This window comes from Mandrillus leucophaeus, unplaced genomic scaffold (genome assembly GCF_000951045.1).
Source record: "Mandrillus leucophaeus isolate KB7577 unplaced genomic scaffold, Mleu.le_1.0 Scaffold1559, whole genome shotgun sequence".
NCBI classification, from domain to species: Eukaryota; Metazoa; Chordata; class Mammalia; order Primates; family Cercopithecidae; genus Mandrillus; species Mandrillus leucophaeus.
The window spans coordinates 251528-266047 of NW_012101542.1; the positions used below are offsets into that span (position 1 = coordinate 251528).

The 14520-nt window shown below is 40.2% G+C and overlaps 1 protein-coding gene across 1 annotated transcript in view; it reads right to left on the reverse strand.

The window, feature by feature from the left end:
* Positions 1 to 14520, reverse strand: part of DNAJC3 (DnaJ (Hsp40) homolog, subfamily C, member 3) — a 111357-nt gene that overhangs the window by 74776 nt on the left and 22061 nt on the right. Inside the window, exon 2 of the mRNA XM_011975431.1 lies at positions 6027 to 6137. Coding sequence (XP_011830821.1) covers positions 6027 to 6137 — 111 coding nt within the window. The remainder of the gene's footprint in view (positions 1 to 6026; positions 6138 to 14520) is intronic.

The following is a 14520-nucleotide window of genomic DNA, read 5'->3' on the forward strand; positions in this document are numbered from 1 at the left end:
AAATAATCCTCCTGCCTCAGCCTTCCAAAGTGCTCAAAGTGCTAGAATTACAGTTGTAAGCCACCACACTGGCCTGTTATTCAGATTCAGAATGCACTAGCAATGACTTACATTCTCCCTTTACTAAATCACACCAATAAATTGCCATGTTTCAGCATCACTGATTTATACCTCTTGGTGAGCATAGTAACATTTTACTGGGAATTTTGGGAAAGAGCTGTCTCAAAAAGTCTTGTATTGCAGTGATAAAGCTATAAAAAAAAGGAACAGTCATTTAAAACTACTTTAATTATATGCCATAGCCCTTGATGTTTCTAATACATGTGAGACTAAGAAAACAAACAATAAAGTATAAAATAGGTAGAAGGTATATACATTTCTGCAAATATTCTAATGGTAGTAGGTAAGAATAAATACTTTAAGACACACTTTTTCTAAGACAGTAACTGAAAAAATTTTAAATTGCCATGCTGCAGCACTGAAGACAGTTTGAATCACCAGAAAAAGTGTGGACTTAGTAACGATGTGGTCACACAGTAAATAGCCCTTAGTGAAAAAACTTGCGCAAATTATTGTGCAAAGTAACCACTATTTCTTAAGGTGAGTTAGTCATTGAAATTGAAATGCAAACTTCCTAACAGAAATGTCACATAGTTAAGAAACCCATTATTATAGCAAACCTGTTTTTAGAAAAGTCTTAATTTTCGGAGACACAAAAATTATATTTCTGCATTCTTTATATGTCCTATTGCACTTTTTTTTTTTTTTTTTTTTTTTTTTAAAAAAAAAAAAAAGACAGGGAAGGAGAGAGACAGAGTCTCACTCCATCACCCAGGCTGGAGTGTGGTGGCACAATCACAGCTCACTGCAATCTCCAACTCCTGAGCTCAAGCAGCCCTCCTGCCTCAGCCTCCTGAGTGATTGTACACTATTTTCAAAGAAATATTCATATTCATTATTACCATCTGATTTTCACAAAAATTCCCATGGGTGACACAGTGAAAACTGCTGGGAACTTGCAGGTAACTTTTTAAAGAGTGCGTTTTCTTACATAACTGGACCAATGTCACAGGATTATCCAGTGGCAGGTCCAAGATTAAAATCTGTTTCCCTTTTCAAGGTAATCCACAAAGCTATACTTTCTAATAGCTTCACAGAGTACACGATAGAAGTTCTCTGTATATTTATAGAGCAGGCTACTGCAGTGGAACTATTTATGTTTCACCTGACATCCCAACAGGTGCCAGCTACCCCTACATTCCAAGGTGAGATATCTAGGGCCACTTGGAAAAGTTTGTAAGTGTCCTCTTTGCAGGACAGAGTAGACTGACTGGTGTATCTGACTCATCCCCGAAAAATCTAAATGGCAAGAGACTAGCAGGCTCTCTGCTCTCATAAGAAGGAAGAAGGGGTTGCTATTTGGACTGTCCTCTGTCTACAGACATGGTCAAGGCAAAGAATACATGTATGCTTCTCACAGACCAAAGAGAGTTGGCTTGGGTTGTCTTAAATCTCGTCCACAAGGCGACTCGAGAAGTCCTTTGCATTTCCATAAGACGTTTTAGAATCAGTTGGTCAATTTCAATGAAATAAAGTGCTAGAATTTGATTAGATTTAATTGAATCTGTAGACCAATCTGGGGGCCACTTGACATCTTTACAATATTGAATCTTCCTATTCATGAACATGGTATCTCTCTTAATTTTAAGTGTTTTGTAAGTTTCTTATAACTATTCCTGGGGTTTTCAGCAAAGTGTTCTTGCACACCTTTCATTAGGTTTATTCTCAGGTTTTTTTTGTATTTGTTTATTGCTAATATATAGAGACTCTGTTGCTACAAAAGCATGTTGAATTTGTTATCTAGTGAGTGGCCTTGCTAAATTCATTTCAATTATGATAGTTTGCAGATTATTTGTGTATCATCAAGTTCTCTGTGAATGACAGTTTTATTTCTTCCTTTCTCAAAATCTTTATGCCCTATTTCTTGCCAAATTATAGTGGCTGGGCAACTGTATTAGTTCGTTCTCACACTGCTAATAAAGACATACCCAAGACTGGGTAATTTGTAAAGGAAAGAGGGTTAATTGACTCACAGTTCAGCATGACTGGGGAGGCCTCAGGAAATTTACAATCATGGCAGAAGGGGAAGCAAACATGTCTTCTTCACATGATGGCAGGAAGGAGAAGTGTCAAGCAAAAGGGGGAAAAGTCCCTTATAAAACCATCAGATCTCGCGAGAACTCACTATCACGAGAACAGCATGAGGATAACCACCACCATGATTAAAGTAACTCCCACCGGGTCCCTCCCATGACAAAAATAAGTAAAACTGTATTTTCCCATAACATAATGTTGTATATGGAAAATCCTAAAGAATCAACACAAACACAAAAATTATTAGAGCTAATAAACAAGTTCAGCAAGGTTGCAAGATAGAAAATTGGTACACAAATTGCACTGGCTAGGCCAGGCACAGTGACTTATGCCTGTAATCTCAGCTCTTTGGGAGGCGGGTGGATGACTTGAGGTCAGGAAGCTCAAGACCAGCCTGGCCAACATGGCGAAACCGTCTCTACTAAAAATACAAAAATTAGCTGGACGTGGTGGTGCATGACTGTAATCCCCACTACTTGGGAGGCTGAGGCAGGAGAATCGCCTAAACCTGGGAGACAGAAGTTGCAATGAGCCAAGACTGCACTACTACACTCCAGCCTCCTGGATGACAGAGCGAGACTCTGCCTCAAAAACAAAAACAAAAACAAAAACTGCATTAACTAGGACCTCTAGCAGAATGTTGATTACAAGTAGTAATAGTGGGTATCCTTGTCTCATTCTCCATCTCAGCAGTGGTGGGGTAGAGGAGAGCTACCAATATTCACCATAAAGTATGATGGTAGCCATAGGATTTTTGGTGTACTCATCAATATAGATTCCCAAACTGTTTAAAAGGCGTTTTTTCTTTCACAAATGGTGTTAAATATTTATCAAATACTTCTTCTGCACCTTTGAAAGAATATTTTTCTCTGTAGTCTTTTTTTTTTTTTTTTTGAGGAGTCTTGCTCCGTCACCCAGGCTGGAATGTAGTGGCCGGATCTCAGCTCACTGCAAGCTCCGCCTCCCGGGTTTACGCCATTCTCCTGCCTCAGCCTGTAGCTGGGACTACAGGCGCCCACCACCTCGCCCGGCTAGATTTTTGTATTTTTTAGTAGAGACGGGGTTTCACCGGGTTAGCCAGGATGGTCTCGATCTCCTGACCTTGTGATCCGCCCGTCTCGGCCTCCCAAAGTGCTGGGATTACAGGCTCCTGTCGTCTTTTAATGTGATGACTTATACTGACTTTTGAATGCCAAACCGAATTTACATCCTTGTAATAGAAACCAGTGGTGTGTATATATATTTGTGTGTACAAACATAATATTTGGACTTCTTTAAAATTTAGATTCATTTGCTATTAGGTTTTTCAGAATTTTTGTAGTTATGTTCATGAGACTTTCCTGTAATATTTTTATTGTAATGTTCTTACACTTGGAAGAATGTGTATTCTGTAGCTGTGTGCAGGTGTTATGTGTATTTCAATTGGGTCAAGTTAACATCTTTACTGTTGAATGTTTTCCTATATGCTATTGAAAGAGGCTAAAGCCTTCCACTATAATTATGAATTTGTTCATTTCTTCTTTTAGCTCTGTCAATTCCTGTTTTATGTATTCAGAGGTTTTATTATTAGGCTCACATCCATTTAAAACTGATATTTTCTGGTAGAGTGAACCCTTTAATTGTGTGGAATGGCTTTCTCTACTACTCACAAAGGTATCTTTTTTTCACTTTTCTCCTCATTTTTCAATTTTTCTATATTCTTATAATTATGCCATGTCTCTTGAGTAGAGTTTTGGTTTTTTGTTTTTTTAATTTGGACATGGAGTCTCACTCTGTCGCCCAGGCTAGAGTGCAATGGTGCGATCTTGGCTCACTGCAACCTCCGCTCCCAGGTCTCAGAGATTCTCCAGTCTCAGCTTCCCAAGTAGCTAGGATTATAGGTGGCCACCACCACGCCTGGTTAATTTTTATATTTTTAGTAGAGACGCGTTTCACCATGTCGTCCAGGCTGGTCCCAAACTTCTGATCTCAAGTGATCCGCCCACCTCAGCCTACCAAAGTTCTGGGATTACAGGTGTGGGCCACCATGCCCAGCCTTGAATAGAGGTTTCTAATCAAAAAAATCTGTTTCCTATGAGTTCAGAGAGCTAATAACATCTGTAATAAAAATCTGAGTTTAAGAAAAAAGCATAAAGAAAAGTATGACAAACCAAAACCTAACTACATTGAGTTTATATAATAAATTACAACAATAGGATGATAGTTTTTCTGAGAGCACAGTTGTATCTTATTTAAAAACACATCAGCTGGGCACGGTAGCTCACACCTATAATCCAAGCACTTTGGGAGGCTGAGGCATGCAGATGGCTTGAAAACAAGAGTTTGGCTAGGCAACATGGCAAAACTCAGTTTCTATAAAAAAAATACAAAAATTAGCTGGGCATGGTGGCATGCACCTGTAGTCCCAGCTACTCGGGAGGCTGAGGTGGGAGGATCACCTGAGCCCAGGAGGCAGAGGTTGCAGTGAGCCAAGATCACGCCACTGCACTCCAGCCTGGATGACAGAGCAAGATCCTGTCTCAAAAAACAAACAAACAAACAAAAAAAACACCACCCTCCCTACCTGTCAGGTTGTTAACTAGACACACTCAACCATTCAAATCAAGGTAAAAATATATAAGTAAATAAAAAGGACTCTGAGGAAAGTTAATGTCAAAAAGTCCCAGCACAAAAGTTTAGCAGTGACTCATAAGGAAATCCAGGCCAGGTGTGGTGGCTCATGCATACAATCTCAACACTCTGGGAGGCCAAGGCAGGAGGACTGCTTGAGCCCACGAGTTTGAGACCAGCCTGGACAACATAGTGAGACCCCATCTCTACAAAAATATAAAAAATAAAAGTTGTAAAAAGTAGTTGGATATAGCGGCACACACCTATAATCCCAACTATTCAGGAAGCTGAGGCTGCAGTAAGCCATAATCACACCAATGCACTCCAGCCTGGGTGACAGAGCAAGACCCTGTCTCAAAAAAAAGAAAAAAGAAAGAAAGAAAAAAGAAAAAAAGAAAAGAGAAAATCCATTAAGCCTTCATTAAGAACCTATTTATTCTGGTCATCTCACTTCTTACAGTCCTAAGAGACGAACAGCTTCAACGACAGTTGATTGTACAGACAGACACGAGTAAGAAATAAGCAACAGTGTAAATAAAGAGCAGCTGGGGTCTGACCAATACTGAAGAGGCAATGAACTGCAGCATCGCCCAAGGGTATCAAGTAAACATATTGAAAACCCAAGTCATCGAGAAAATTAAACTGCATTCAGTAAAATCTGTTCAAAAAGTAAAAAACCAGCCGGGCATGGTGGCTCATGCCTGTAATCCCAGCACTTTGGGAGGCCAAGGCAGGAGGATCACAAGGTCAGGAGATCGAGACCATCCTGGCTAACCCGTCTCTATTAAAAATACAAAAAACTAGCCGGGCGTGGTGGCGGGCGCCTGTAGTCCCAGCTACTAGGGAGGCTGAGGCAGGAGAATGGCATGAACCCGGGAGGCGGAATTTGCAGTGAGCCAAGATCGCGCCACTGCACTCCAGCCTGGGCGACAGTGGCAGAGCAAGACTTCATCTCAAAAAAAAAAAAAAAAAAAAAGTCAGAAGCCAAATAATACACTGAGAAAAGCTGCTTGTCACAGTTATCTTGAATTATCCTTGGTAGCAGCAGGCCTCACTAACCTTCAAAATTCTCTCATGTTAGATGCACATACATTTAAGTGTTACACATTTATTTTATCAATCTATTTCCCTCAGAATCCCACAAATATATTTAAATGTTTTATTTAAACATGAAATAATGTTTATTTTAAATATTATTTAAAAAGAAGAGCTATTACTAGAATTCACTAAGACACTGAGTGATTTGGTTCCATGATACAAACCTACGGCAGCATGAAACTGAGATAAAGCATCAGCTAGCTGTCCAGCTGCAAGTAATTTCTTGCCCAATTCAAGATGTTTCTCAACATCTGCATTTACTCCACATTCGGCACCTAAAAACAAAATTAAAAACAATCAGTTAACTTTCCACAAACCAAGATTTAATTCTAAAAAAATATAATATTAAAAATAGTTATCTGTCTCAGTCATCTACTCAGATAAGAAAACTCACAGAAGCTGAAAAATGATGTAAAGAACATAACATAAAATACAAACCCTATTTCATTGTATGGAGTACAAGACAAAAAATATACCCATCTTGACCTAATTAGTCAAAAGAATGTAACCAGTCTAGAAAATAAAGGAAAGTTGTGTAATGCAGAAGTAGTAAAAATATTTTGAACAATAAAATGAAAATTATTTGAAGTTAGAATCTTACCTTTAATGAATATCATATAGACTGTTATAACATTTAAGTATTTATTAAGCACCTATAATGCACTAGGCACTATTCCAGGTATCTGGCATAAGTGAGCAACATTCAAAAACTCCTGCCCCTCATACCCTCCTGGCGCCTGATGTTATTGTGGGAGGAGACAGACATGATAAATAGGTAAATTACATAGTATGTTACGTGAAAAGTACTGTGGAAAAAGTCAAGCCATGTAAAGAGGTAAGGAGTTCAAGGTACTTAGAGTAGTAAACAAGGGGGTAAAGGGCAGGACTTCTTGAGAAGCTGACATCTGAGCAAGACTTGAAAAAAGTGAGGAACTCACCATGCAGACAGCTAGGAAAAGAGCTTCCAGGAAGAGGGACCAGCTAGTGCAAGGGTCCTAAGTCGGGAGCATGCAGATATGTTCCAGAAACAGCAGAGAGGCCTGGATGGCTGCGGCAGAGCCAAGAGGAAGATAGTAGTATGAGGTCAAAGAACTAGAGGACCTGACTATGGCTTTGAATATTTACTTGTCTTAAAATAGGGAACTACTGCAGAATCAATAACATGATCTGATGGACTAGGCCAATTATCAATGTATTGCCTCTTGGCTCTGAATTCATCCTTCGGTACTTGCACTGCAATAAAGGCCTGGAGTTTGCAAGCATTTCCTCTTTACAGTGAGTATAATGTTATGCTTTGTCAGTATAGGGCACTGAAGCAACACTGCAGAAAGGACACTTCCTAGTTCTGCTTGCTGTATTTTAACTGTCTTCTGGCTCTTGCTGCATGGTCTGTCATGGGGTGGACTTCCTGGTGCATGGTATGGATGAGGAGGACATCCCGGGGTACTTAGCCATAGCTGTATGCCCAGGGGTCCAGTTCCTCAGTGACCTGGCAACATCAGCCCACACACTCCAGCTTTCACACCCACAGAAGCACCTGGACTCCCTTCATAGACAGGCTGACCAGCCTTGGCTCACCTATATGTGAAAGGATTGTCTTCTGCTTGCCCAGTTACTATGGACCAGCCACCCAGCAATCTTCTTCATCAGCAAACCTGGGCTACAGCTATACCTTCTCTGGTAAGATCTAAACCCCAGCCTGGTAGAGGGGACCCCTCTTGCAGGTTGGTCCTTCCTTGAGGCTATCTCTTAGTCCTAGAATATCCATCAGAGTTCTCTTTACATCTTTAGTTACTTTTCTATCATAACTTAACGGTTCCGAGATTAAACTTCCCCTTTCTAAGTAACTACATGATTTCTGTCTCTCCTCAATGGACCATGAGTGACACACGATTGGTATTGGGAGCAGTCCTAGGAGACAGGCCCACAGAGATGCAATTTGAGGACTGGTTTGGTCATGATCTTGGGCTTCGATGCAGGGCTAAGTTCATCGCCAATGGGAGATGAAATGCTAGTAATCCACAGTAGGTATTGGAGTCACAATTAACTAAGCTATCACTTTGGTTGACTGTAATGAAGTACTAACTGAGGCACATGTCTTAGAAGCCCAAGTGGCTGCTGTAACTGACCACAATGGCAGAAATTATGAAAATAAGTACTGTGATGTGGGGTGGGTTCTTTTGAGAGCACTAGAGCAGGGTCCCCAAGCCCCCAACCATGGACCAGTACCAGTCCATGGCCTGTTAGGAACGAGGCCACACAGCAGGAAGTGATCAGCAAGCCAGCGAACATTACCACCCGAGCTCCACCTCCTGTCAGATCATTAGATTCTCATAGGAGCACAAACCCTATCGTCAATTGCACATGCAAGGGGTCTAGGTTGTGCATTCCTTATGAGACTCTAACTAATGCCTGATGATCTAAGGTGAAACAGATTCATCCTGAAACCATTCTCCCCCTACCCAACCCGGTCCGTGGAAAAACTGTCTTCCACAAAACCAATCTTTGGTGCCCAAACGGTTTGGGAATTGCTGCACTGGGGCACCTACAGGGAGAAGATAACCAACTCAGATCCAACTTTCAGCTCAAGTCATGGTCAGATTCAGCTGAAAATCAAATATAAAATTTAATTTGATTATGAGGGTTGCTGAATTAAAACAATAGCTGAATTCATGGTCTCACCAAGTTTCTCCTGTGAAAGTTAGGGCACAGATTAGTAAAGAACAGAATCCTTAAATTTGGAATGGGAATATTTAGTTGGACCCAAATGAAACTGACCAACTTGAACCCCCAAGTCCTTCTAAGTCTCCCTTTCCAGAAGTAGTTTCCCCCGCTTGTCTGAGGAGATGAGTCTTCCACTGCTTAAAAACCTGAGGACAGCTTTACCTACGCTGGAGGCCTTAAAAGAGGATGCTCATCCTCAAGACACACCCTAACCACTGCCATTGTCACTAACCCATGTCTAATCTTGGCAGGCTCCAGAGGAACAGGTATATACTATGACCCAAAGGAAGTAGCTGAACACACCAAAAGATCTGTTGATAAATGAGCAGAATCCCACAGAACATACGTGGCAATAGATTCTAAAGGTGCTAGACCAGGAGGGTGAAATATAACACTACATTGGCTCTAATTCATTTATATGTGCATGCTTATAAAGCAGAGGTCAACAAACCGTTTTTTGTAAATAAAGTTTTACAAGAACGGGGCCATGCCCATTAATGGATGGGCCATATTGCCTATGGCTGCTTTCACACTGTAGCAGCAGAACAGAGTTGTTGTGACAAAACCCATATGGCCTCTAAAACCTAAAATATTTACTATCTGACTCTTTACAGAAAACGTTTGACTACTTCTATACTAGAGATCCCACACTTAATGTGTTAACTCACAAAACTGGAAGTGGCTTTAACAGCTTACTTGATTGGCTGACTGAAACTTGAAGTTTAATTTAATTAAACATTAATTATATTAATTTAACATTTAATAAGGCTGAGGTTCCAAAGTTTCCCTAGCATAAGAAGAGAGGAATCCAAAGGCTTAGAGAGACAAGAAGGTTGGACTGGATTTATCATGTGTTACCTACACACCAAACTGCCACTTAGGTCCATGAGGAGGCCTAGAAAACACTCCTTTTACTAAGGCATTGAGAAACCTATTAGTGGCCAGGCGCAGTAGCTCATGCCTATAATCCCAGCACTCTGTGAGGTCAAGACAGGAAAACTGCTTCAGGCCAGGAGTTCAAGAGTAGCCTGGGCAACATAATGAGACCTCATCTCTACAAAAATATAAAATAATTAACCAGGCATGGTGGCACACACCTGTAGTCCCAGCTATTTAATACTTGGGGGGGCTGAGGCAGGAGGATGGATCCTTTGAGCCCAGGAGTTCAAGTTTGCAGTGAGCTATGATCGTGCCACTGTATTCCAGTCTAGGAGACAGAGCAAACCTTGTCTCTGAAACAAAAAAAAATTTTTTTTTAAAGAGACGGAGAAATGTATTACTGAGGGACCACCTACAAGGCTTTCAAAATTGTCACTCCCCTTTGTAGGACAGGTATGACTACAGGAGGAAGTCAATATTGAGATAAGTTGAATTCAGTGGGGATGATGGGATTTTAGAGTTGCACAGAAACTCAAGCAGCAGCACTGAACCATCAGAGACAAGGTGGGCACAACAATGCAGAGGCTCTTAATAATCAGGTAGATAAAATGACATACTCTATGGATGTCACTCAACCTCCTTCTCCATCATATCTAAGCTTGTGCAATGGACCCATGAACAAAGTGGCCATGGTGACAGGGATGGAGATTATGAATGGGTTCAAAAACAAAGATCAGGCCAGGTGCGGTGGCTCAGGCCTGTAATCCCAGCACTTCAGGAGGCCAAGACAGGCAGATCACCTGAGGTCAGGAATTCGAGACCAGCCTGGCCAACACGGCAAAACCCCATCTCTACTAAAAATAAAGAGATTAGCCGGATGTGGTGGTGCATGCCTGTAATCCCAGCTACTGGGGAGGCTGAGGCAGGAGAATTGCTTGAACCTACGAGGTGGAGGTTGTGGTGAGCTGAGATCATGTCACTGCACTCCAGCCTGGGTGACAATGCAAGACTCTGTCTCAAAAAACAAAAACAAACAAACAAACAAAAAAACACACAGATTAGTCCTTTCCAAAACTGAAAAAAGTGATCTGGCTAAAGCTATTGCAGAGCATCTGATATGCCAGCACTGGAGACCAATACTGAATTCCCAGTATGGCACCATGGGTAGGAAAGAGACAGCTGGCCACCTAGTGGCAGACTGATTTAATTTGGTTCTCTTCCATAATGCATCCATTTCTCATATTCCAGATATGAATTTGCCTGCAAGGCTTCTGCCAACTCCACCATTCATAGACTCACAGAATGTATTACCTACCATCACAGCATTCTATACAGCACTATGTCTCTCATTAAGGAATTCACTTCATAGCAAATGAGGTGGACAATGTGCTCATGACACTAAGATTAATTGGTTTTACCATTACTCCATCACCTAGAATGGCTTAGTAAAGAGTTAAGTAGCAGCACTAGTTAGCAGACAAAAACCTGAAAGGATGGGGCTCTGTTTTACAAGCAGAAGCAGGCATGGCTCCTCTCATTATTATACCCACATAACCCACTTGCAAAATTTCTGCTTCTAGTCCTGGCAACTTTAAGCTCGGATGGTTTGGAGATCTTAGTCCTTAAAGGAGAAATGCTTCCAAAGGGTACACAACAATGTTTCCGATTAATTGGAAGATGAGACTGCCACAGGGTCATTTTGTACTTCTTATGTCACTGAAACCAACAAGCCAAAACATTGGTTAATCTACTAGTTGGAAAAATGAATCCGAATTACCAAGGGCAAACAAGTGTCCCATTTTGCAATGGAGGCAAAGTAGGATAAGTGGAACTCAGAAGATTCTCTAGGGAGTGTCATACTACTTTTATGCCCAATACAAAGTTAATGAAATGTTACAGCAATCAAAAAACAGAGCAAATAAGACACAGTCCCTTCAAGAAGGAAAGTTTATGAACCACTCAATTAGGTTTAAAAAAAAAAAAAAGCCAGAGTAGCTGAATTTCTGGCAGAAGGCAAGAGAGGTATAGGACAGGAAGTAGATGAAGGAAGCCACATATATCAGCTACCATCTCAGACCAGTTACAGACACAAGCTATGTAGTAGCTTTGCATATTTTCTTTGATTATATACATGTTTATTTGTATATACAGTCAATCTTTATAATTCAGATTCTGTATTTGTGAATTTGCCTATGCACTAAAATTCATTTGTAATCCCCAAACTCATATTCACAGCATTGTCACAGTCATTCAAGAACACATGCATGTTCAGGGCAGCAAAATACTGAAATCACTCCAAGCATATGTTCCAGTTGAGGTTGAACAAGGTAACACTCCATCTTCCTGTGTCAGCTTTTATATTATAAACAAGTGTCCTTTCCACTGTACATTTGGTGCCACTTTTTTGTGTATGCTTCCTGTCACTGATTTCACCATTTCAAGTGACTCCCAAGCATAGTACTGAAGTACTGTCAGGTGTTCCTATGCTCAGGAAAGCTGGGCTGTGCCTTACTGAAAAAAATCGTGTGTTAGTTAAGCTTTCTTCAAGTATGAAAGATAGTGCCATTAGCTGCAAGTTCAATGTTAATAGATCAACAATATATAGTAAGGTGTCTTCAAATAGAAACACACAGAAAACAAGGTTATGTCTTGATCTGTTGACATAAGTTGTGATTTGAGGCTTACAGAAACTTAACCCTGTATTTCCCCTAGAAGAAATGGTTCAATATTTGCTAATGCAGTGTTCACGATGACTCTACAGAACATAACCACCATGAATAACAAGAATTACTGTACTAACCATATTTTTCTCCCTAATTCCCAATTTTATTTTATATACAAATTGCTGAAGTTAACTTTACAATTTAGTCTTTATATAACTGAATATTGAGTGGGACGGTGATGGAGTAAGAGTAGTAATTTATGTAGCCAGTGATGGATATGTGACTGATAGAATCAGGAGTCTTCTCCATTAGGGTATGGGTAAGAACTTCTTCACTGCAAGGATAGCTTATCTTTTTAGTTAGAAAATTGTCTCAGGTCTTCTATTCACGCTGCTATAACAAAAATACCATAAACTGTATGGCTTATAAACAACATTTACTTCTCACAGTTCTAGAGGCTAGCAAGTCCAAGATCAAGGTGCCAGCAGATTCAGTGTCTGATGAGGGCCCATTCCTCATAGACTGCATTTTCTTGTTGAGTCCCTATGTGGTGAAACGGGAAAACAAGCTCCTTCAGGCCTCTTTTATAGGGCCAATAATCCCAGTCATGAGGGCATAATCTAATCACCTTCTCCTTAAGGCCCTGCCTCTCAATACTGTCACATCGGATTAGGTTTCAACATATGAACTGGGGGTATGGAGGAAACACAAATATTCAGACCATAGCAAAAATAAAGTCGCTTTGTTGTACTGGTATTCAAATATGTGCAGAAAGGCACGTACAGAAACTAAGTAGCCAAAGCATTTCTCTTTTATGGTGAGCATGATATTAAGCTTTTTGGGGTGCTGAAGGACATTACAGAAAGAAAATCAAAACAATGGTTGCTTGGGAGGGTAAGAGAAAAGACAGACTGGGAAGAGGCAGGAGGGAACTGTTGGTAATGTTCTCATCTTGCTTAGAGGTGTGGGTTACAACACAGTTATATGCAGTTATCAAAACTGAGCAAATATACACTTAAAAATATGGACATTTCATTGTACATTAATTTTACATGCAAACAAAAGTTGGTTATATGCCTGTTAAAGTATTTAGGGGCATGTATACTGGTGTTATTTTGAAATGCATTTTTTTCAAGGATTAATGGTTGGATAGAGAAATGCCCAGATGCATATGTGTTAAAACAAACATATTAAAATATTAGTAGTAGAATCTAGATGATGGGTGTAGGGACGAACACTGTAAAATTCTTTCAACTTTGCAATATGTTTAATAATAAAATGTTGGGAATATATACACTACGGTGTTATAATGGGAGAATGTACACAGGGTACTGTGAGGGCACAAGTTCAGGCACCTAACACAGTTAAAATTAAATAAAATTTAAACTTGTTTCACAGTCATACTAGTAAGAGTTTAAGTACTCAATAACTAGTGGCTGGTATAGGAGAGAAAAAATAATTTTCTGTCTTCATAAACTGGGACTCCCTATAACAAAAGACAGATTAACAAGAGTTGTTTCATATGTATACCTCAAACATACATGGAAGAAAACTCAAGAGAATCGAGTAAATCTCCAGAGTAGATTTCAAAGAAAGAGTTTAAACTTCAGCAGAATACCATCATTTGCTAAAATAAAGGAAGTAGAGGGTGATGGGGAAACCTGTTACAGGGGGATGGCCAGGAAAAACACTGAAAACAAGAGTAAGATTTGTTGTACAGTTTTAAGTCAATGCCTTTTCCATTTAGTGGCACCTCTCCTCCTAGTGCAGAGCAGGGAAAAATATTTCCCTTATAGAGGTAAATTTCTCTGACAAAAGGGCAACTTTTCAGAGCTATTCTTGGGTCTACAGTTTCTCAAAATAACCAACTTTAAATAACTAATATGACAAAGAGACAAATTTTGGAGTAGCATATTGTGGGTTCCTATATTTGGGGTAGTGTGACCTGAGCTCCAACACCACTGCATGGGACAATGCAAATGATACCAAATATCTCCCATCAATGCGGAAAGTTCCACTGGACAGCCCTGGGGGATTCCCCTGAAGGCTCACCTGAAACCTGAAAGAAAAGTAGGAAGGATGCTACCTTTGTCGAAAAGGCTGGAATAGGGAAACCAACCATCCAAAAACAAAGGACATGACATTTAAATGCCTAGATGTTACACGATTAATAAGGCTTTCAAAAAAAAAGTCTAGTATTTCGGCTAGCTCTCCTTGCCATCATGACGTAATTATTCTGGAGTGGAGCACTTTAAGTGCTAGGTGACTTTAATAAACATCCAGAGAGGAAGAGGGAAACCAATTCATTATCTACATGATAATCCAGGTGACATGATGATGACATGACCATGGAGTAGCAGCAGTGAACACAGAAAAAATAAGAAAGAAGACA